Source organism: Lonchura striata, chromosome Z (genome assembly GCF_050655825.1).
Source record: "Lonchura striata isolate lonStrDom1 chromosome Z, ASM5065582v1, whole genome shotgun sequence".
Taxonomy (NCBI): Eukaryota; Metazoa; Chordata; class Aves; order Passeriformes; family Estrildidae; genus Lonchura; species Lonchura striata.
In genome coordinates, this window is record NC_140740.1 from 69,986,992 (window position 1) to 70,011,547 (window position 24,556).

Sequence of the window (24,556 nt, forward strand, 5' to 3'; positions counted from 1 at the left end):
ATGTCACCACATACTCTGAACTGTGTCACTTCTTCCAAGTGGGATCGTCCTTACTCCAGAGAAGTGGCAGCATTCCCACTGGTGAGTACATAATGCGAACTTTGTGGTGTGGTAATATATAAATATGCTTTGTGCTCTGTAGTTTCCTAGTCAGTTGGAAATGAAGTAATGTGGTAAAAATGAAAACTTCAGTGCCATTATATTATTGCTCAATTTTTAAGTGTGTGAGCTCTCTCTACCACAGTTTCATTAGTTTAGCTTTTAAATACAAGGAAAGAAGAGCTCAAATAACAAATAAAAGAAGTCTCAACACATAGGTGCAGACCTGGATTTCTGAATCCTAGCACTTCAACACTGAATATTCATTCCTATTGGAAACAGCCTGTTCTGTTCTGACATACTGCACCAAGGGCTCCCAAAACAGTCCCACATGCTGGCATTCAAAGCTTTGCTCAAAAGAACTTGCATAAGGTGTGACCAGATTCCCCAAGGTCAGCATGGGGAAAGCAACACCAATAAAGTCAGATTGGAGCTGGACTCCGACATCAGACTTCTTAATTGCTTTCATAGTCCTAGCAGCTAAACGTACATGTAACCAACATTTCTGCTCTGAAACTTAATTGCAAGTCTTTTAGTGATATGTACTGTTTCAAATAGTGAGAATTCAACTACACTACCATTCCACTTTCCTTTAAGTATTATATTGTAACTATATTGAACAGCTCAGCAGCGTTCTCTGCTTTTCCTTCACTCCTATGTGAAAGCCAGTTGTTCAAATGATAATAAAGTTTTCTTTCATCTCATGAAAACTGCTTCTTTGCAAGCTTGTGTTAGAGGACATGACCATACGTTTTTGAAAATCTAAGCATTCTTTTAATTGTCATGTCTATTATACATGCTTGTTAACTCTCAGGGACTGCACACAGACTTGAAGGATGGCTTCACTTAAAAAACCCACTTTCACAGCACTTGTGATTCTTCAAGCTCCTAATGTCTGTTATAATTTTGTAGCCTTATTTGGTGGAAAAATTAAGACAGTTGGGTTCTTTTATCTCTCTTAGCCATTTGTGAAGCCTGAAAGCAAGTTTTGGCCCACAATTGCTCGCATTGATGACATATATGGTGATCAACATCTGGTTTGCACCTGCCCACCGATGGAAGCCTATGAATCTCCATTTTCTGAACAGAAGAGAGCATCTTCCTAAGACTGCTTTCAGCTGCCTGCATTTTTGACTCCATCAGAATGGCCCTTTCCTGATTTCCTGGGGATATTTATATTGTGTATATTTTGAATAATCACCACATGTGTTCATTGAACACAGCTTGGTTAAAATGTAAATACAATCAGTATGTTAGGTCTAAACAAAATGTGATTGTTCCACAGTAGTTGATGTTGGAAGTTGATTTATCATTTTACCTGTTTCATGCTAAAGTTTTAACAGTTAACACCCAATTTGCAAGGTGGCATGGAAGATACAATTAAAAAAGTAGAAAATATGCAGATACATAAGGCAATACTAATAAATGTTAACTGCAGGATTAATAGTTTATATTTTGTAAAAAAAATGATGAAGTAGATTTTTAAATTTACTTCACATATTACCACTAACTAGCATTGCTAGTGTTGATATTTCAAACTGATTTTTTTACCTATCAGTGTTACTAGTCTAATAAAATTGGTCAGAATTTAAGCATTGTCATGTTTTGGATTTAAACTTTCCAGCTTTATTTGTCCAACACAGCAATATGAAATTACAGAGCTTGAGTTCTTACTTGTGAACAATTGCCACAGCAGCAACAAACTTATATAAAGGAAAATACTGTCAGAGAATAATATTTAAATAAAGATAGGATTTTTTTTTTTAATGGGCCAAAATGATCCATTTTACCAAGCAGTAACAAACTTAATCTTGTTCTGTATCACATAATTTTTTCTTAGCAGTTCCATCTAATTCTCTTATTCTGGAGAAGGCATGAAAGACCATGAAGGCATAAAAGACTGTGAACTGCCTAGTATTACTTAAATCTCAGGGAAAAAATGTTTTCTTTCCACAGTTTCTCAAGTCACTCTCTGGCACTTTTTTATACAGAGCACTCAGTTTGCCCTACTTTATCTACAGCTTGTGTAAAAATGATTCACAGCAGCACTGAGACTAGAGCCCTCCTGCAATACACAGTGCCACAATCACTCAGTAACCAAAGCTCACACCTTAAACAGGGGCCTTTTCCAGCATGTTCCAAATCAAATTTGCATCAAACTAATCCTCTCACTAGTTACACAGTCAGATCTCTGTACTACAAGCACATTTGAAAAGAACCTGCCCAGGTCCATGCAGAGCTGTTTGTTTGATACACGTGAGCACCCCTGAAGGAACCAAGTCATTCAGCCACTCAAAGCACAGTTTTGGTGAATTTGGAAACAGGCACTTAGCAACACTAAGACCACAGAAAAGAACCACACAGTTCTGCACCTTAGAACAACCCACTACTTCAACTTCTTGAAAATCTACAGGCATACTCAGCCTGGGAACTCTGAAGTGACACAAATGAGGCTGGTGTTCACAGCAATACTTTAAGTACTGTAAATTTTGTGTCTTTCACAGTGAAAGTTTTGGGACTGCAACTTTTTCATTACCTACCTTATGACTCCAGTGGAGGGCTTTACACAAAGAGACTGCAGATGATAGGAGATAGGAATGGCTTTCATTAAAGAAAAGTCAGGCCAGATACCAGTTTTGATGTGAAAAGCTGCACCTACATGTTAAATCACTTTAATACATAGTGAAGAAAATCAGATTTTTTTCACTATTCTATTGAAAAGGGTGTCTTTCAGTAGCTATTGATATAGTACAAAGGATATAAAATATCATGAAAAGCCACTGCAGACTTATAATGTGAGGAAAGGAGAGTCTTTCTCTGTTGCCAGTCTAATTCCCCAGTCTTGACAAGCTACTTTTATGCTAAAAGCAGTTTTATGTTGTTTATGTCACTGAAAAAATATATTAAAAATTTTTGTATAAAGCAGATACCTTCCCACCTTCCCACTGTTGATATCAAACTGACAAAATTTAGCTTGTGAATTAATTGGTAAAATCTATCCAATGGAAAACAAGGCATTAAAATATTTTACAGTACTCAACTAAAGGGTTGAAGGGCACAAGTTTTATGAGCTACCACTCATGAGATGCAATAGCTGTTACCAAAGTGAAATCACACAGTTCTCTCCAGCAAACACTGGAGACCAAACACCTGTAGCACTGTGGGGCACAGGCTGTCACTGTAACCTCAGTGCCTACAGAGGGAATCTGGCTCATCCACCTGACCAAGCACTGTGCAGGAATCCCACAGCTCCCAGCTGGGCTGACAGCCCTGAGTGACAGGCAGGGTTCCCTCCCACTCTGGGACATGGACAGAGCACTGCCACAGGCTGTAAACAAGGCCATGGGTATCAATGTCACCACTGGATCTTGGTTTGGAATTGTTTGGCCTTTTTTAAAATTAAGTGTTCTTTTCATTGAGAAATGAGTTAAGGAATATAAAGCCTCACACCGGAAAAACAGGGCCACCTAAGGAAAGCATTTAGTAACCTGAAAAATAAATTCTGTAAAAATCTCATTACTTAATTAAGTGGATAATAGTAAAAACAAAATTGGCAAATTTTCTGAATCATAAAATATTTAATAAGGTATATTTTGTGGGGGGGGGAATATATTGTATATAAAATTTCAATCACAATATGAAGCGATTTGAATCCTCTCCAAGCTAGCACTGCCTTTAATGCTGTGTAGATGTATTGCCACCAATACAAGACCTACTAAAAGCATACAGTTTAACTAATACAGAAGTGGCTTTTTTAATATGAACTATTTTTTACACAACTAGAGTGTCTTGAATACCCTCTTTAAGTGCAAAAAACACAGATCACTTTACACTAATGCAGCAACAATGCATTCATATTGTTCTCATTAGTCATTAGTAGTCAACTTGCATAAGATACAAGAAAAGCACAATGAAGCTCACAAAAATAGACTAAAAATCAGCCTGTTCTTGCAAAAAAATACAGCATAATAGAAGAAAAAGACAAAAAAGGGATTATGCACACCACAGAATTTGCTGTTTAATCCAAATGGCTTAAGTGCTGAATCTATTTTTTTTTCCTGGTTTTTTTTTTTTGTGGGTTTTTCTTTTGGTTTGGGTTTCATTATTGGGTTTTTTTTTTGTAAATCAAACCACATGGACCAGGCACAACTAATATTCAGGAGGCAGTGTGTAGCTAAAACATAATTATTTTTTATCCCCAACATTGTTTCATTGTTTGACACAATTTACTTTCCTCTGTCCTGAGGTAGTTACAAAAAAACAAATCATAAATTAGGCATCAGCTAGGCCAGTAAGAGCTGAGGCTTTTCTTTTTTCTTTTTTCCTTCTTTAAAAACTATTAGTTAACTGGCCAAAACTACCGTTGATGTTAAAAGACAGCTGAGAATTAGAGTTCTCACAACACCAAGACATGGCTATGAGGGGAAGAGGGTTAGGTGCTTCAAAAAGTGACAATATATTGAGTCCCATCAAGCTGGCTGGTCCACTGCTGAATTTCCGATGTTTATTCCCCTTTACTCTCTATAAAGTCACTGGGAGAAGTACGGAAGGGTCTGAGCACATCATCGTCCTTTACTGTAACCCGGAAAGAACTGGTCCAGTAGTGTCTGCAGGATCTTGTTGGGAGCCATGGTGTAGCCCTTCCCCAGGTCATAGCGGCAGGCAGGGCACGTGAACACCTCGGCTCTGAAGGAGCGCTGTAAACAGCTCTGGGACATACAAACACAGAGAAGTAAATTGTGACAACTTTCTTCTGGACCGACAGCTGAACCAGCAAAAAGTAAGGAATCACTGTAAATCAAAGGCACAATCTGCTGTACTACCAGAAAAAAAGAAGTCTGCCAAGCCCTCTGGTGCCTGATTCCACCCACGACTAACATGTCCTAGCCAAGGAACTCTTCTTTGTGCTTGGGAGGAATTAAATCACTAGTGAGATTTCCCCTTCATTTCTACTAATGCCTTCCCGTAAGTCACAGCCAATCCTTAGCTTCCCTATAGCTTCACACATTGCTATACTTTTCCAGACCTTCATATCAAGGGGAAGATGAATATACCATGTATACTGTTTATGTGGCATCCATCTAACTCCTCAGAATACACCCAGTTTAGCCTCATAGATAGGATAATACAATCTGTAACACATTAGCATCTGTGCTGTTATCCTTACTATGTTACTGCAGACTGATGAGCATCTAACATTTTTTAGGGCAGGGCAGATCTTCTGGCTAAACAGCAACAGCAGCTTAATATCAAACTTCCTTACAACTTTAACTGGATGTTATATTGTATTCTCAACTATGCATTGATATCTTCAAATACTGTGATTTCTGGATTTGTTGCCATTCATCTCTCTTTCTTTTTTTCATGGTTTTCTAATTTCTACAATTCTAAATTTTAACTCCACAATATTTCTTCTGTTTTTCAAAGATACATAATTTTTCTATGTGTGTAGGCCACATATAACAACACCCTGATTTTTACAGGAGTGGTATCTTGTTAAACAGCAACCTTGCATTTCCAAATACTGTACTAGGATGATAATAGTTTGAGTCCTTTTAGGGCCTCGGGCAGAAATACTAGGTATGGCAGGCACCATTCAAATATGCACAATTCAGTGCAGGATTCTGTACACACCAGTGCTACAAAATTAACTCTAGTCTAGATTTGATTCCATGCTTCTTAGATTATCTCCAACTGATCAATAATTTTGAGACACATAAGTAATGTACTCACATTCATGGTCTCCTACCAAACATGAATAATGACAAGATTAACAGAATAACATAACTTTCTCTGAATGAGCCCAAGTAACTTTCTAGGGTATTTATCCTCCACCTTTTCATAACTTTTATTATAAAATCCGGTTTTATGTCTTAACTGTATAAAATTAAATCATTGATATTGTGCTAAAATCTAACCTGTGGACCTAACCAATTCCTAGCACAGCTCCACTGACTACAAAGGCAGGACAGTAATGGTAAAAGTCACTTGTTACGTCTATCAGAAACTATAGGGAACATACTTCCACTCTTTATTACACAAAATTAAGGGGTTTACACATCAAACACTGAATGGAAACTTGTTGCCTGTTTTTGCTCAGAATGTTAAGCAATTATTATTGTCTTTTTAAAATGCTTATGGCTTTGGTGACTGGTGTCTCAGAGCCAAAAAAACAGCCCAGAGCAAGGCAGTTCATTCTTACTTTACAGACGTTGTGGAGGCACTCTGTTGTCACTGGCTGGTAAACCAACTCCTGGCAGCAGACACACATAAAGGATTGTTCCAGTTTCTTCAGAAAATTCTAATGTAGGGCACAGGAATAAAAGAGACAAACTCTATTACAGTTCTCATAAATGCCACTTACTACATAAAGATGAGGTACTTCCAGAAGTTCTTAAGTCCGTCATATCTCTGAGCACAGCTTTCTAGAAGTAATCAGGAAGCAGGTCTTTAATGGCTTTGTTTCCCTGCTCTTCTACAAATTGCAGAATCATATAATCAGAGAATGGTTTGTGTTGGAAAGGACCTTAAACAACACCTATTTCAACCCCCATGCCAAGGGCAGGGAATCTTCCACTAAACCAGGTTGCTCATGGCCCCATCCAGCCTGGCCTTGAACACTTTGAGGGATGGGGCAATATGTTTCTGGGGAACCTGTCATAAAATTATTTTCTGTCTAAACAAAACCTAGTGACTAAAACCAAACCTTTCTTCATGTCTGATTTCTGACATTAGCATAGCATAAAAATACATTTATAATATCAAAGAAAACATGCTCTCTTCAAAAATGAAAATAAATGAAAATGCACTTTTAACTACAGGATGGTTTTTGAGCAAGAAGAGGTCTCTGTTGTGGAGGCATTAACCCATCTCCCAAGAGCAAATTGCACATGCTAGACATTTTCTGGAATACAAGTCTTACAAATAAAACCAATGTTAGCCAGTCTATATTTAGCAAAAGTTCAACAAATAATAGAGGTTTTAAGAAGGTTTCAAAATTTCTCCTAATAATATAAAGAAAATGCGAAGAATAAAAATTACACATGCAACAAACATACTGGTCCTTCCTTAAGAGAAACAAGTACTTCATCCCACAGCTTCTGGTTCATGCAGTCTTCTCTGATCAGCCATTGCTGCTCTTGGGTCAGCTGGAAAGCTTCTCCTTTCCCTCCATCTCCCATCCTCATAGCTTTGGGTGTATTTGTAGGCTCCTCTGTACCTGCTTAAGATGGTGACCATCAGACCCAGTAACAGCAGTGTTAGTCTGAACTAATAGAAGAGAAAGACAAAACTATTTCTAGAAGGAAACATGGATTAATATGGATTACATGCATGGAATGCAGCAAGCAAATTCCTATTCCAACTCATACTGTCTATCATTGTTTTGGATTGCAGCACACAGTTGCACAGAAAAATTTTCATTTTTTTGCAGACCTTGGGAGAAAAAAACACAGTAGGAGCAGTAAAAAGGATTAAGACGCGATTACACTACCACATAATTAAAGAGCATGTGCTTATGAATTTACATTAGTATTCCAAACAGTGTGGTGGGTTTAGTGTAGGCCAAACACCACTGCACCCACTAGAATATACTTATTTATTTCTTGCTGTGAGACAGGATTAGGAGGAAGGCAAAGTAGGCTCAAAACTTGAAAAGGGTATAAAGAAAAATTTATTATCAGTAACTGAAAGAAAGAATAATAAGAATTAGAATAAAACCTTTAGAACACTTCTTCTCTCCCTACAACATTTTTTTCTTTTTTTCTTACTCAAATGTACAGAAATAATTCAGTCAGTTTATTACTTCTATGAATAGTCTTTTTTAGTTTACTTAGGGAGAGGAGCTCTTCTTGTTAATTTATAAAGACTTCTTTATAAGAAAACAGTTGTCTTGTGGCTTTTAATTTTTACGAATAGCAGTTGCCTGGAAAATCTGTAATTGTAAAGTCCCTCGCATTTTTACAGCTTTTCCCAAAACTGCATTTATGGGCCATGTTAATTTATGGGGTATAATTTTAAAGACAAGTTGTTTAAGAGCAAAGATTTTCATTATCTTCCTTTCTGGGAGCAGAGGTCTTCTTCTCTCCCTGGGAGCATAGGGTTGTTATCACTCTTTTTGCTCAAACTTCTCATAGGACTACAGCTAACATCTGCTTACTTTAGCATGAAGGCTTTTGTTCGACATCTACAATTTGAACGATTCATCTCCTCATATTTTTTAATGGATTATAGGGAAAAAAGGGTATGATGTATCAATTATATCTTTTTCATAGCTTTACAAGAGCATTTCAGCCTAGGATTAAGGCATCTCTTTAAATCCCTCCCATCTGGGACTTGACTTCTTTTTACTGACTTTCATGTTTTATATTGTTCTCTCTGTTATCTTCCTTTTCTTTCAGTCGAGAGAGAGAATTAATATTTGTAGGTTTTATTTCCATAATAAAACCAATTGATATCTTGCCCAGGGCCTGCAGATGTGGTTATGTGATTTCTGCTGGGTGGTGGTGGAGCTGTTTGTAGTAGAGGATTTCTTTGGCAGCCGTACTTGGGCGGGGAGCGGTAGGATGTCAGCAGCCAGGCTAGAGCTCAGCAGCAGCACACCACGGGGCCGATGGCTTCCCCGTCCCCTGCCTGGTGGCTGTGGAGGGACTTGAATGGTGGCAGAATCTGGGCTGGGCCAGCCCTGCCCGGAGCCGCTCCCGGGGCCCAGCGGACTGGGCCAGGGTTTAGTCAGGAGGCGCAGCCCGGCCGAGACAAGGGCCGGGACAGCCGTGTAAATTGTTTGCCGGCCGGAAGGGACAGACACCCTCACGGGATTTTTTGTCTTGTTATAGCCTGTGTCTTCACAGAGACGTGTACAGTTTTCTTAGTGGTGCAACAGATGGTTAATTTTCAAAGCTATTTACTGATTGGTATTTTTGTCAGACATGAAGAAAACTGCTAGCAGCTTCTCTTAGAGAGTCGGTTATATGACTACCTCCAATATAAAACCACCACAAACAGCTTCACACTTCTACAAAGATTTCATGGCTTAGTTCATGGCAATTGTAACATGACAGACTTTAATGACGAATGCTGAAAAAGTAAAAAATAAATACCATCATCAATTGTCCTTTTCTGGTTTCCATTACTTTGACTGGTTGGCTCCTGTTTCACAGTCTGCTTTTTAACCTTATCTTTCTTCTCCTTACTAGCCATTGCTTCCAAATAACCTTCTGGATACTAAAATCAAAAAGCACAGATTTAAAACAAGAATCACTTGTTTTACAGGAATAACCAAATACCAAAAGGAATAGCTTCTGAAAGACTTTAGATCCTATGTCTACATAGTAAAATAATTTTAAAATCCTGTATGATAGAGAAAACATTTAAATTAGTACCTATCATTAAGAAAGCACAGTTAAGTCAAAGAACTTAATACACACTGAGTTGTATTAAACTGGCTGTTTGTTATATTTGTGTGTTTATAAACTATATAAACTGGGGAGATGACGGTAAGCTGTAAAATGCATTGTATCATTGCATTGCCAAGAATAGATAATAATTCTCTCCTTCTTTCCATCTTTCATGGATTCTGCAATGCTAAAATTTTCATGTATCAGCTTACATCTATGCCTAAAATACACTATTTATAGAAACTACTCAATCACATGAGGAGAAAAATACATAAAAATGCACCATTTTTTTGGTTTCTCAGACAGACTCTAGTCACCTGTAGAAAAATTTGTTCCAGCCTAAGAATCACAAAACTGGACAACAATTCTGATTTTCCAATCCACATAGACAAATTTACTGCTAGGGCAGAAAGCTTCATTTGCAGTTTCATTGGCTGTGTCACTATTACAGGATTCTTTCTATTTGCTTATAATCTGTTCTGGTTTTTAGTATCAAAAGCTGCCATAGTGAAGTACAAGGAAAAAAGGGAGCTTTAATTTAACTGATTTCTTTCTCAGGATTTTGTTTATTAGAACTAAGAATAAAAACTAACTGAGTCCTGATGCCAACCTGTACGCTTAGACCAAGCTTTTTTGACCGCTCCATTCCTTCTGAAGTCCAAGGTGCAGGTTCAACATCATCTCTCCTCAGAAGATAGCGCCAAACTAAAAATCCACATTTTCCAATTTCTGGCCAGTATTTCACCACCTGAAGAACAATACAAAATTATTGCCATTATTTTATCACAAGTCAAGCACATGCATATTGTCATAATTTAATTATTCAAGAAGAAATGACAAGACTGATTTATACATTATTATTATATACAGAAATTTTTCCCTTAGCTGGGAAATTTCTGTGTTATAAGTACAGTGGTCTTAAAAGGCATATTCCTTTGTTTCAGAAACAAAGAAGTCTTTAAGCAAACAAAAGACTAGGATACAGATGGAAGGACTGAAGAAATAATGAAATAATCCAATTTCAGGGATGAATTGAACTCAATAAGCAGATGCAAAGCAACTTACATATTCAATCTTATATATCCTATTACAGATTATGTTCTATAATCACTGCTCTGAATAATTTCATTTTGGTTAACTTTGCAGAACAAACTAAAGCTGAAAAGCTATAGTAAAGAAAAAAGGAACTATTTCTTTCACGTAAAAATGAAGAATTTGCAGACTAACACATAGGCTTTTAAAAACAGATTAAGAGAAATTTCATATTGTAGAGATCAGAATACCTTGTAAATGCCATCATATCTGTTGCCTTCCTCTGGGGCATATTTGCTGATCCGCCGTCCTTTTGAACTGCGCACTACTCTAACTGGTTTGCCAGCTCTCCAATTCTTTGACTCAGCTCCATTTTTATCATCCAGTGGGGCATCACAGTTAAGGGCCAATGCCCTAGAAAGACATTTCAATTCTTCATAAGCTAGATTGCTTCACCAAACAGAGTTTTGAGAGTTAACATAATTAAGTCATTGACTAATTTTGTTTTATCAAGCAGCATAGACCTTTCAGTATGTTTTTTAGCAGAATTGATGGAAAAAATGAGATCCACACTACAAGGCATGGTAAAAAAAAAAGATGGGAACACTAAATATGTTGTCTAGGTTCCAGATGAAAACTCATGTGAAATTGCTAGAAAACAAACCAATCCTTTTAGACTTAATATTCTTCATTTTTAAAATTAATCCCTTCTTAAATAGAATTGAATAAATTAAAATTTTAATAAAAGGCAAACCTTCTGTGCTGCTATACCCCATCAATAGACTTTAAGGCTTTTTAACGGTGTACACAAAAGTAATGAATATGATGAAAACCACATAGAGAAAAAAGTTCATAATAACCATTCAAAAAATTCTAAATACAATAACTCTCTCACAGGACACATAAAATACCTCAAAGAAGAACTAAGAATCATAATAGCTAATTAAAGCTTTAATTAGCTTTAACTGAAAGCTTCAATTTACCCATAGAGAATCTCCTCCAGAAACCTAGAGCAAGGGAGTATGACCAAGCTGCTACAAGAAACAGTATTTCTACTACCACAGCCTGACATGATGAGATTGAAAGCCCTTCAGAATTTGCCACAACACAAACGACGCATCTCAAAACAGAAGAAATAATATGGGTTATAAACAGACATGATACAAGTGTAGAACCCACATTGTAGAGAACAGTAAGAGACAGGCAAACTATGTCAACATTAAATTTTTTTCCCATATAAAAACAAAACTTGTAAAATTATCTGGACAAGCTAAACCAATACAGATTCAACTACATACAATCACCATAATCTTCTATACTGAAGTACTTGAAAACTTGTATCAAGCTCAGTAAATGAGAGCAGCACATTGTTTTACTCCATGTGCACTAGTGCCTTCACTGCTAAGTAGTTTTTCCTGTGGATTTCTCATTTGCTAAGAGGAGAGAAACGCTGACATTAAGGGGTCCAGCTTTAATTCTGTATCCCAAAACAACTTCATTCTAGTCACTAAATATGCTTGTAAAGCTATTGCTTAAACCTACTTCCATTTTTCTTCCCTCTTTAACCTTGTTCATTTTCACATCCTGTGTGAAAAGAGACAAGATTAAGGACAGACATTAAGAAAGGGACATGTCCCATCCCCCTCCCTTTCACAGCAGCCAAGTCAGGCTTTTCCTCTTTCTCCTCTAGACAGCTTGGAAAAAATCCCTCTCCAGCCTGCCTGAGAGCAGCAGAACACATCTAAGTGCAGAAAGTTCTCAGTGACTCTCAGCATCTCACAGGTGTTCAGAGGTCATTTGTGTAACAGATTAGGAGGGAGTACTCTTTGTTCAGGCCAGCTTTTGGAGGATGGAAAAACACTTCAGGCAGATGTCTAATTCTTCCTCTGGATACATGTTCTCTTTCAAGTACCTGTTTTGATAAAGCTGCAGCCTATTTCCTTGCTTTTCACAGAAAAATATGATGAAAGAAAGGGCTAGCAAAATAGAAAATATTTCTTTTATCATGGGGAAAGGAGCATGCTTTCCTCCTCCTTAAATTTATAACAGAGAAGAAGAGAAGTTAGGTTTCTTTCACTAGAGAAGAAACTTAAGAAAAGAAACACCCAGAATTAGAAAACTTCTGCTCAAGAGTTTTGACAAACTTCTCGTTTAATTAAAACAGAGCCCTCTCAGTGTGACTGCAGAACAATTTCAACCAGAGGCATGAACACAAGCTGCAGCAACAATACAACAATGTATTTCACTTAGTTGAGTGTTCCTTTAAAGCAACAAATCATAAGGCTTGATAAAACATCTCTTAAAAGCAACAGGCTTTGCTGTTTATGAACACAGCATGTACGGAAGAGAAAAAATACAGCAAATTGTTAGTTTTAAATTAAAGCACTACAACCCAACTCTTTGTATTGGAATACCTTTAAATTTTATTTTCAAAACTTACCTATTCATGTGTGTTAATGTCTGATCAAATGAATGTTCTCCAATTCTTTTATTGCCAGAAAGATCTCTACCTCCACTCCCAGTGTAAGTGAACTCATCTCCTCGATCCTGTGCAAGAAGATTATCCTTTGGTTTAACGCTCTAAAGTAAAGTAACTCAATTAAAAGAAAAAAAAAAAAAAAGAAGCAACTTCATTTGTTCTATTTACTCAGAGAAAAACTGTAATCCAGGGCATGAAAGACATGTTTTCAATTTCATTATCACCATCCTACAACAGCTGCACCAGCACAAAACTACTGGTCTAGACGTAATCCCTTCAACAAAAAAATCTGACTAAAAAAATGCCTGAGTTAAAAAATGCCACATCAGCATTTTTTATAAAGCTATTTTGAGAAAAAAAAATAAAAATTGGAGGAACATATTCTAGCAAGCAGCTACTTTCTTTTGAGCTTTCATTGTGTTTATAAGAGTATCATGTTTGTAAAATACAGAATAATTACCTTGGATGGATCACATCAGTAACTTTAGCTTGTGCAAGGAACTCAGTGCTAGTAAGTACATAGAGTGCTGCCTCCTGTACAAAGCAGGTGCTTTAATAAAATAGCAATCCCAGCTCTTCTGTTTCAGTAAGAGTTTAAAATTATTTAGATTCATATTTTGTAAGCTAAAATAATTCTATACGATAGTTGCAATGTAGAATTCTCATTAAATTGAAGGAAGACTGATAAAATCTTTTACCATGAACTGTGAAAACTGTTAAAATCAAAATACTCTCAAGAAAAGCCTGTATTTCTGTTTTCTGTACAAAGTTTGTCACAGGATTTCATATTACTCCTGGGATATTACTGTATTTCCAGAAATACAAAAATATACAGACTACATATAGAGTTAATAAGCTATTTTTTGGAGATGCATATTTGGTATAAAGCATATTGCAATTTAATACAAAAATAATGTTCAAATGAATTTTTATAGCAAAATTCTGAACATCTATGCAGTAATAAAATTCAGTCAATTTCTTACCACTATTAAAAGTCTGACATTATTTAGGATCCAGTGCAAGACTGTTACACATATTTCATGACTGACAACAGCAGAAAAAGAGAAGGTTAGAAAAAGAAACACTGGTTGAACAAGGCCATAAATAAACTATAGAAATTAGGTTCATTTTATTTTGTGTAGGGAAAACCTAGCAGAAATTCAGCTGTAATTATCTGTACATAATAAAATACAAGTGCTATGAAGTTAAAAAGTATACTCAAAACCTAGCAAAGACATGTATAAATTCTGGTATATGCTTTCTTAAAGCTACTTAGTCTACTAAATAAATCTCTAAAAACCAACAGAAACAGAATGTAATTCTATTAAGGCCAGTATATGAAACAACTTTAGAAGAACAACCAGACAAGAACCATTTACTAAGAAAGGATGTAAAATAAATTGTATAAAATATCATAGGATTAGAATTAATTAATTAATTCTGTGATTGTCAAGGCAAACAACAATGCATAGATCACACAAGGATGATCCTGATGGTAATATAAACAAGGATGGATTTGCTTAATGCGTCACAATCATTCGAGCAAATTGCATTTTTACTATGAATAAGCCTGTGACAAGTTCAGAAAAATGTGAAAACATATCTTGGAATGTCACAAATCCAGCATGGCCAGGGTTTTGTAACAACGAAAGAAACATTAACATCTTCATGATGTGGCAGCGTGGGGAAGACCGTTAAGGCAGTTTTTGATATACAAGCAGAACTAAACTGAAACCAGGTGATTTCTTCTCCCTCTTCTTAAAAGATAAATTTGAGATAAATATTGATATAACATATATATAAGAATGTGAAAAAAACATATGAAAGACAGAAACACTTCCTATGAAAGCAAGATGGGGGAAATTATTTATAAGACAGGACATGTTCTTGACAAACTCCTGTTCGTCAGCTACCAGGTTGTTGACAAATCTTCATGAGAAAAAAGTATGGAGTAGGCTTATTTTTTGTCATAACAAAAAAACATAAATCAAGGACAAATTGCTATAGACTTAAGCCCAAAAAACTTCAAGAGACAATACAGAAATGTAACACTATTCCTACTTGCACACTTCCAGGGAAAATGGGTTAAATGTAAATGGCTTAAATGTAAACCCAACAAATTTCCAGCATCTTCAAACAAAAACTAGGTGGTTCTCTGGTGATAGTCTAAACACCAGGTAGTCTAACTGAAAACATTGTGCTTGAAGAGATACTATGGATAGAAGGTCTATGCATACATGCTCACCTCCTGAGCATAACCCACACTTCATGGATTACATTTGCTTCTCCTTAATTATCAAAGTGCTCTGTGCATAAATGAATTACTGGAAATCCAGAGGAAGGAAAATGGAGGATAAAAGGAACAATTACGTAGTATAAATGTTACAGGTCAAGTTACTAGGATCTTTCAACATCCTTCAATATAAGGAAGACTCACCGCTGCTTATAACTAGATAAACTATACTCCTTTTTTTCATATCAGATATATTAGGAAAGAAACCAAAAAAGGATTTCAGGGAACAAAGACAGTTTCTAGAATAGAAGGAAAATGTCAGAGCCTGTTGATCTGGGCTGGATGAAGAGAAATTGGAGAACATTTGAAGCTCTGATATAATAGCAACTATCAAACAGGAAAGGGAGACAGCTCAGAAGAACTCAAAAGTGCTTGTAGAGAATGAAAATCAAAAATGGCAAAAATAAGTGATGCACAGGCCCAGTGTCTAAAGCATAGAATAAATGTGCATATGAAAGTGCCTATGACAAGCAGGAGTGAAATAGGGGCACTGGTACTCCAGAGACATACTGGGACACCTACAGCAGCTACTTTCATTGAACTTATGGTGTTTTACTTTTAAAGTGCAGGATAATGGGGATATTCACAGCTTATTATTTGGGACTATTAGAGAGTAATGACTCATCAAAACAATTTCTCAACAGCTTTGAGGTCTATCTATTTATAATACAGGATCTCCCAGCCACCTACAACAACTTTTAAATGAGAGCCACTATGAGATTGGTAAAACTATTTTTGTCTGAAGAGGATCAGAAAGCAGAACTAAAAACAATGATTCAACAGTTAAAGAAAACATATGGCAAAAGGAGTTATTGATGTCTGTATGTTCTTGAAGAAACAAAACAGCTGAAAAAAAGACCATCAAAACAGTCTTATCTTTTCCCTTCCCTTCTTCCTACATTCTCCCCATTTTCTTACCTTAAAATACATAATTCTGCCACTTCTGCTGTCCACAGCTTAACTCCATTTCCTTGCATCAAAACTGTCTTTCAACAGCTAGTAAGTACTTTGTTACTCTGTCTTCTCTTAATAACTTCTGAATGTCCCTTTTTCTTATGTTGTGTCCATAAAGTTATTTCTTAACTGTCCTGTTTGTAAAGTTTGATCACATTATAGAGCAAATAAAGTTCAGCCACAGTAGCACTGACCCAACATCTCATACTGAGGCACATGAGTGGAAGACAATCCTGGAGCTCTTGTACTACAAAAGCCAGTCAGCCTCAGACAGCCAGTACAAGCAGTCATACTCCACTATTCAATGTTGTTGTAAGTCTAACAGAGAAATAATATAGAATGAAGAAAGTAAGATTCTGAATTCCATTGAATCATTTGACCCCATTATTTCTATGGATTACTTTTATGAACCAGCTGACAGGGACATTAACCACTTCAAGTAGTTAATACTAGATACTAGACTATCAACTATCTCAAGAGAGCTCTCAGTTATTTTCTCTCTCCATTAACATATCCGTTTTCTGCTCAGACTTCAATGCTTGGTTTCAACAGATAATGCAAAATTTGTATTTATCAGTAAGCGGCTATTACAAACACAATCAGATTTTCTAGATGAGTTTCAACCTTCAGTTTGAACCAAAAAAAAAAGTTTATTTGCTTTCTTGATACAAGAAATTCCCAAATGTCATAGATTCATCAATCCCTTATCAGTTTGACCTCAGTAAAATGTAATGAAAAAAGGTGAGTTTGATTATATGATAAAATAAAAGAAAAGAGTACTAAGCCTTTTTAAATGAACTTTTTAAATCCAAGAAAATTATTAACTATCAAGCAATTACATTTGAAAGCATTTTCTTTCCCCAATAGTAGGGATATCTGAAACTGAATCATGTCATCATTCATCTCCGTTAAACTCTATATCCATAAAGCGCTGACAGAATTGGCCTATCTGCCCATTGTGTGATTTATTTTTTATAATTTCATGGTTTAATGCTGCAGTAAAAGGTTCCAATTGAAAAGGAAGGGCTAAAGTACAAATTTCATTTGTAAATCAATAAGAATTCTGTGCATTAAGTGCAGAGCCTGAATACATCATAATTGTTCTTGCTGAGTCTTGCCCACAATTGCCCCTGACAGTAAGAACCTGGCAGTTTCACAGCACATTCCACCACAAAGAAAACATTTCACCATTTTACTGTTCACTAATGTATATGTCTGAACAGTAAGAAAGCTTCAAAGCAGGAAACAGCAGAAGGTGGCTAACTGGTGATTGAAATAGGGCAACATTTTAAAAGATTAAAGTTCTAGTTAACTACTATATGTGAATTATTTTCTGAGGTTTTTCTTACTCCTTTCCATCCACTGTCCAAAAATGGTGGATTACTAGGCTTTTAAACTGAACATTAATATATAAACAATTCAGGCTACCCACTGTGGATTCATTATCTTTTGTTCCACTAAAAATCTGTTCTGACTTGGAACCAGGTTTGCCAAAGACAGAGAGCTATTTCAGGTCAAAGACATTTTCCTGTAGAGGGAGTTTATTTAGGAGATATAACAACTTTTAGAGATAGCATTTTAAAATTATGATTATCTTTGGCTATCAGTTGGAGATCTAAAATTAATTTGTTTTTTGAGGGAAAAAAATCCTGCAATCCGTATGACTAATTTAATTAGCCTACTATAATTCTAGTTAAAGCAACACATTTAAAATCTAAAATATGTGCATTTCATATTAGACATTAATTTCATTAAGTGGTTTGTGAATGCTACATTCCAGGCAGTGAATGGTATAAAATATCAACAAACCTAGACAATGAGTATATTGCCTGGGGTCCCTTTTGAGTCCTTACAGTCATTATCTTTTGAAGCTTCAGAATCTTTTACAAGAAGATGCGACTGCTCAGACCAGGTATTATTCTCCAAGAGATTCTGAATCTCAGTTCAGAGATTTCCCACATGATCCTATGCAAAATAACACTTAGAGAAGAAACAATTGTTGTTTGGATTAAACTAGAGCACACTACACAGTTAATTTACCATCTTTATGACACTACCCCAACCCAGCAGAAACATGAATCTTGAGACTTTTGACAGTAAACAGTAGTTTCAAATTGATACATAAAAACAATGACACAAAATAAGAGGGCAAGTTTTCAACACAAAAGTTAAACTTCTTCTGCTGCTTGATCTGATGAACAGACAAATCAGAATATGTTGGTCATGAACACTGTGACTGCACAATTAGTGCTATTGTCCAGTATCTAGTGTGTAATTATTAATCTGTTCTGAAATAATTCTTAGAGTATAAATTACTGAAAGACTTCTCAATTTCTTCAGGTAATGCTCCTATTATGGTTATTATCAAAGCAATACTATCAAAGAGATCAGTAACATTAACATATTCAAAATAAAAGCTTACTAAAGGTAAGCCATGTAACTTGTCACTAGAATTCCAAGTTATCCATTTTTCAGGAGAGAGATTAATGTGCAAATATTTCTGTGCATGCAATTAGAAATGAGGATAAAGCATCATGTACAAAACAAATTCACCCAATGCTCATTTTATAAGCTATGACTGTACCTGTTCTCAGTGTTGAGGGTAGATCTGACAGAACTGATAAAACTTGTTATTAATGAGCACTCCAATACATCCAGAATATCCAAACTTCAGTAAAATTGGAGTAAATTCTGGGTGTCTAGGATTATAAGTTTCTACAGGCATGGCATAAAAATGTCACGATCTGAAACTTAGACGATTAACTCAGTTTCCTGCAGTGTAGATTTGTAATTACTTTACCCCAGTGTGGTTTTGTTGATTTAAAGCAATAGGAAGAGCATTAAGATGGCACACATTATCAGTGTGCCTAAATAGTACATACAATTTATGAAAAGTATAATACTCCTCCAAATTTATTTCTCAATTTTATAAAAGATATGCTTACATACAAGCATCTTTGTTGCACCACTGAAATTCAATTAAGAGTCACCTCTTTTTTTTGTTACTCATACAATAAAATGAATAGATGTGAGCAGAGATTTTTATGTGTATATTTTATTTCAAATAAATAAATCTCAAATTTCACATCTCAAATTAATTAGATACTGTACTTAGAATACATATAAGTACAGGACTCAATTTTTCTGTGCATGTTCTGACAGGAGTTTAATCTCAGCCTTTTTAAAAAAAACAGGGAAAATAAAAGTAATTGGAAGACAAACTTGGCACATGAAAGAAGAGAAGAAAAACTAACCTCAGTAATGTAACTGGGACAAAAAAAAACACCCTTGTATTATTAGTTTAGAAAAAAGAAAAAATCTGACTTTAATGTAGGTTTGTAGGGTATTTTCTGCAACATTTCTCTTCTACTATGCCTTTTCAGATTTATTTATGTCTTTCAGGCTATGACAGTGCTTAGGTGTCTACAAAACCACATAGTCACAACATCACTTAGGTGAATTGAAAAGATATGCAAAGGATTCAATTAAATTTACCAAATATTTTTAATTAAATAATTACCAGCTCAGAAATAAGGGGACATCAGTATCACCAAAAAGAATAAAAATAGGAGTCTGCAGCACCCCAGTACAGCAGATACAACTACTGTGAAACAGTGTTCTTAGGGTCTGAGAGCCTGGGCTGGGATAGACACTAAGGACACCATATCCAAACACCAAGTACCTCCTCATGCCACTTGTTCAATTAGAGACACACATTCCTTCAGAGGCAATATTCTGCAGCAGCAGCAGCAGCAGCTGGTAGATGCTGTTGGCAAAGAATATAGTACATTCTGATGCTATTTCATTCATATGCTTTTTTTTACTTCAGTGCCCTTTTCCTTGTGGTTGACAGCTATGTGTGTTTTAAAAAACCAAGTTGCTTACTGCATTATCCTTCACCTGATCCATGATTCAATATTCCACCTGATGGACTGGAACTGCAGGAAGGGATGTACCTTGTGCACACATTACTTAATTGAAGAAAACTGACATCTCTTAATAAATAAATGTTGGACAGCATCACAAGATGAAAATTGAAAGCAGTTACTCTTCTGTTTAGCAGCATAACTGCTTTTGTTGCTTTATTTAGATGTTAACACCAAAGTAGAATTTTTTCCCAGCACGTTCAGGGATCATAGTACTAGATTCTGAGAAAGAATCTGAGGAAGCTAAGAAGTTCTGAAAGTGCTCATTAGCAGGATCCAAGAAACTTCAGAACTTCATAGTACCAAGTAAGCCACACATATTTTATTCTTGTTTCATTAAAATAAATGTATCACATAATTGGAAATACTGTTTGGAATGTAATTAAATTGTGACAAAAGCAGAACATAAAACATATTATTTGCACACAATTGCACTATCGGATTTTCTGTTACATTCAATTCAGACTCCAAAAGTATACTGAAATGTAACTACCCTAAACAATGTCAAATCCGGTGGAAATGGACATTTTGCTTTAATGTAGATCCGAGCGTAGGCATTCTTTAAGATTCGGTGAGATTTTTCTCTCCGAAATACTAAGAACTACTTAATTTTATCCACGTTCATATCTGCCTAAACATTAGTTTTAGATAAAACACCAAATACAACTCTGTGTTTACAGACATTGATACATTTGATGCATTAGAACAGCAAGACTATTGCTCGCATGAATGACATACCACTTCATCTTCAAATCCCCCAGCTAGTACGAGTGAATAAGCTCCGTCATTACTGCGTCCATGGATTCCACCAACATGGGGCCTGTGAACACCTGCTTCGCTCACCTGGAAACAGAAAAAAGCCAGTTTATAGCAGTTTTTTTTAAAGATCAAGTCACCTACAACCACTTTTAACAATAAACTTTTCTGCTTAAAATATTGTACAGAGGTTTCTGTGTCAACAGTTAATGCAAGACTGCTAATAAACGTGTGAATACCACTGTTTCTTCAGGAAGAAAAGCTAAAAGTAAGAGCAACCAGAAAACCAGCAGACAATATAGGACAGTGGTGACACTGGAAGATGTAATGGACTCTTTCCTCTTTGGGGAAAATCTCCAAGATTTTTTCCACAAGCAGTACTTAAGACTATACTCACTGCTATACTCCACTTGCACAGTCATTTAGAACAATTCAAAGGAGAAGGAGATCTACCAGTTTGGTGGCATCTTGCTATTTTTAACCTAGGAAGATCCCAGTGTAAAGATAATTTTGTCAGGGACTTGTAAGATAACACACTGTAAATGTAACCAGTGAAGAGGAATATTACCAGACTGCCCAAGGAAACAGAAGAAGCCATTGCAACACCACATGGATCATAGAGTAGTTGTCCAACCAGGATAACTCTCTATTAATAAATGTTCAAGTAATCTGCAGCATGGAAGCTTCAGCTGTAGCATAATCTGGCAACATCTGCTGGAGCATCTCTCACACAAAAACTGATTTAATAATGGTTTCAAACAACAGATTAGTAGAAAAGCCTTACGAACCTTTACTAATAAAATGAGACTATATATCAAACTATGCATTTTCTCAGCATGTTATGATAAAAATAGTGTTGGTAGAATGAAGGTTTCCAGCATAAAACCAATTACATTTCTTCTTTCTACCTTCATACCTTCTTCCAGATCTCTATTTTGCCTGTTTTTCTCATTCTGCTTCTTGCACTCCTGATCACCTTTTCCCAACCTACAGTTCTAAGCAACTTTCATGGGGGTCTATATTCCTCTGCTATACAATGCATCAAGGATCCAGCTAGTCAAAAGTGCACTTTAAACATCAGATTAGAGCTGTGTACAGCATGAAAACCATGCAAGGACACAATAATACTTCCTTGCACAATACTTCCTGTTTGCTGTTAAGAATAATGTATTTTATTTTCCTGACCCTTTAATTCATGATAATTTAGTATTTGATTTATTTTTCTAATCACTATTAAAATGACATCTTTTTCAAAATTAGCTATTAGAATATTTCTTTGCTAAATAAGAAGTGTAAGTAGCTGAAAGTCAATTACAAATTACCTCTTCCCAGCCCCATGTTGCTATGCACAACAATTTAGCACTCTCATTTAACTTTATCAGCTATTTGCCAATTTTTCCAGACCACTTATGGGTACAATGAATACAAGGCCTTTTTAGGCCTTACTGCTGCGTTCCTCTGTCCTGTTGTATCAAACATTCTTTAATTCATTCCTCCCTCCCTTTATTTAGTTTTCAGGTTTCATCAATTAAATTTAGGTTTCTGGTAGGTGATTCACCCCAAAGATGAACACTGATAGATAATTCATGTCAAAGATGCTCTTCAGATGCTCTCTCCAGAAGTAATGTTTAGTCAATTTCCTTCTAGAGAAAATAGAGTTTGTGTCATTAAAAAACTATGCAAATCAGAAATAAAGAAGTCTTTAAATTCTCATACAGTCTCTAAATTCTTATAGATTTCCTGAGAAAATCTCATTTTGTCATAAAAAACTTAGTTCATATAACAAACAAGTGTAATTTAACTTCCTATGTAGAAAGAATTTCAAATTTCTTTAAAAATGAAAAGGAGTTTAATTTGTATCCAAAATAAATTAATTGTGCATAAATGGCAATTGTCTTTTGATATTTAGTCCATATATATATATATATATATATATATATATATATATATATATACGCACACATAAATACACACATATAGTATATACACTATATATATAATATTTTGAGGGATTTTCTGATGAAAGCAGTTCTGTTGGTTTTTCCTACCAGTACTAGAAACACGAAAAGCATTAGGTTTTGTCTTACCAATAGAATTCCTAACAAAAAGGTAATCAAGTAATTCCAATTACTATTAAAGCAATGAAAATAAAAATTTATTTGGATACATTGAGTTTGCCCAAGTGATTTCAGAAAGCTTTCTTACTTATTAGACTTAACATCTGGCACCAAACAAAAAGAAAGCAAGTCATGAAAAGTTTATAAAACAAATCAGAAAGAGGCGCTTGATTTTTGGCTTGCCCCTTCTCAAGCAGTTTAAAACACTCTAGTTTTATTCTTCTAAATATGACAGAAAACATTCAGTTGCAATCATTTACATATGCAAGAGACAAAGAACTAACTGATTTAGAAAACAAAGAATGTATTTTCATGACTAGAAACAACAATGGAAAAATGAAAGAGAACCCAAAAATTGGATCAGGCTGAAGGAAAAGGGAGGAAGTTTGTAGCTTGCTGGACACTACAAAACCAGAAAAAAAATCGGTACTGGCACAAAATGCAGGTATCCCATCCTCCCTGCTTTGTTTTTTCCATAGTATGGCACTGTGGTTACATTACCAAAATGCGAAATGCACTGGGAAAATTAGTCCCTAGTCTACTCCAGATAGGGTTATTTTTCTGCCAGTTTCTTACCAACCTAGTTTACCACAGAGCCTAAAGAATATTTTGAACAGAAAATGAAACAGTTAAAAAAACCCACCAAAACCTGAATATACAGTGAATTTTAATAGCACTACAGACTTACAAAGGCTTAAGATGTTCATCAGTTTAAAAGCAGATTTGGACATCCATTACATATAGCAAAAAACACCTACAGTCAATTTGCAGTCAATGTTTTCAAAATCTGCAGTCTACTCCCCATTCATGGGATAATCTGTTCATGTGAAAAAAAACTCTTCAGAAAATACTTAACTCTATTCACTAAATATCCAACCTAAAATTTTAACATGTGAAATATGTTTATCATAATTCCAACAGACTTTTTACTAAGTTATATATAAAAAGTTGTAGCAAAAAGTTGTATGGTAAAATCAGTATAGTTCAACCCTCACTACTATCCGCATCACTTCCAATATTGGAATCATAATGTATTCGCATTACTTAGTGCTGGTGAAAATGGCAATTGTCAACTGAAATTTATTTTAGTGCCCAACCCAGTAATTACTATTCATATTTCTTTCAACTACAGCTAATACTGAAACAACATACCTGAACTCTGAATTTCCAGGTTGTCCCAACAGGAACACCAGGTATAGGCCCATAATGATTTGAAGGGACAATAGTGCATTCCTTAGTGCGACCAACACAGGCCATGCCCTAAAAATACGTCAGACAAAAGTAATCAGACCAATAAATTGCAATATTGAAGAGTATTTGTAATTTCAATGCAGAGATCACAAAATCTGTCTATTATAACAAACACATATTTCAAAATATGTTAACAGTTGTTAAAAGGAATGTAAAATTAAGTAATATGTGCTTATGGGTTTGGGAGGGGAATTGGGGGTTTTCTTTTTTTTATTCTTTTTACCTCTAGTCACCTTAATAATCCTTCCACTGCT

General features: G+C 35.5%; 2 protein-coding genes across 11 annotated transcripts in view; one reads left to right on the forward strand and one right to left on the reverse strand.

Moving 5' to 3' along the window:
* The window catches only part of GLDC (glycine decarboxylase), a 38,603-nt gene extending 36,908 nt beyond the window's left edge, over positions 1-1,695 (forward strand). Inside the window, exons 24-25 of the mRNA XM_021531687.4 lie at positions 1-81; positions 1,062-1,695. Of these exons, the coding sequence (XP_021387362.2) occupies positions 1-81; positions 1,062-1,205 (225 nt within the window). The 3' untranslated portion in view covers positions 1,206-1,695. The remainder of the gene's footprint in view (positions 82-1,061) is intronic.
* Positions 1,696-3,657: 1,962 nt separating this feature from the next.
* The window catches only part of UHRF2 (ubiquitin like with PHD and ring finger domains 2), a 76,201-nt gene continuing 55,302 nt past the window's right edge, over positions 3,658-24,556 (reverse strand). Inside the window, exons 8-16 of one of the 10 annotated variants that reach the window (XM_021531690.4) lie at positions 24,204-24,311; positions 20,917-21,021; positions 12,967-13,073; positions 10,778-10,940; positions 10,105-10,242; positions 9,198-9,321; positions 7,158-7,318; positions 6,302-6,400; positions 3,658-4,808 (exon numbers count right to left, since the gene is read on the reverse strand). In XM_021531690.4, the coding sequence (XP_021387365.1) occupies positions 4,662-4,808; positions 6,302-6,400; positions 7,158-7,318; positions 9,198-9,321; positions 10,105-10,242; positions 10,778-10,940; positions 12,967-13,073; positions 20,917-21,021; positions 24,204-24,311 (1,152 nt within the window). In that variant the 3' untranslated portion in view covers positions 3,658-4,661. Of the gene's footprint in view, positions 4,809-6,301; positions 6,401-6,463; positions 6,575-7,157; positions 7,322-9,197; positions 9,322-10,104; positions 10,243-10,777; positions 10,941-12,966; positions 13,107-20,916; positions 21,022-24,203; positions 24,312-24,556 lie in introns of all 10 variants that reach the window. The other 9 variants (XM_021531689.4, XM_085567388.1, XM_085567387.1 and 6 more) reach the window with 9 other exon arrangements.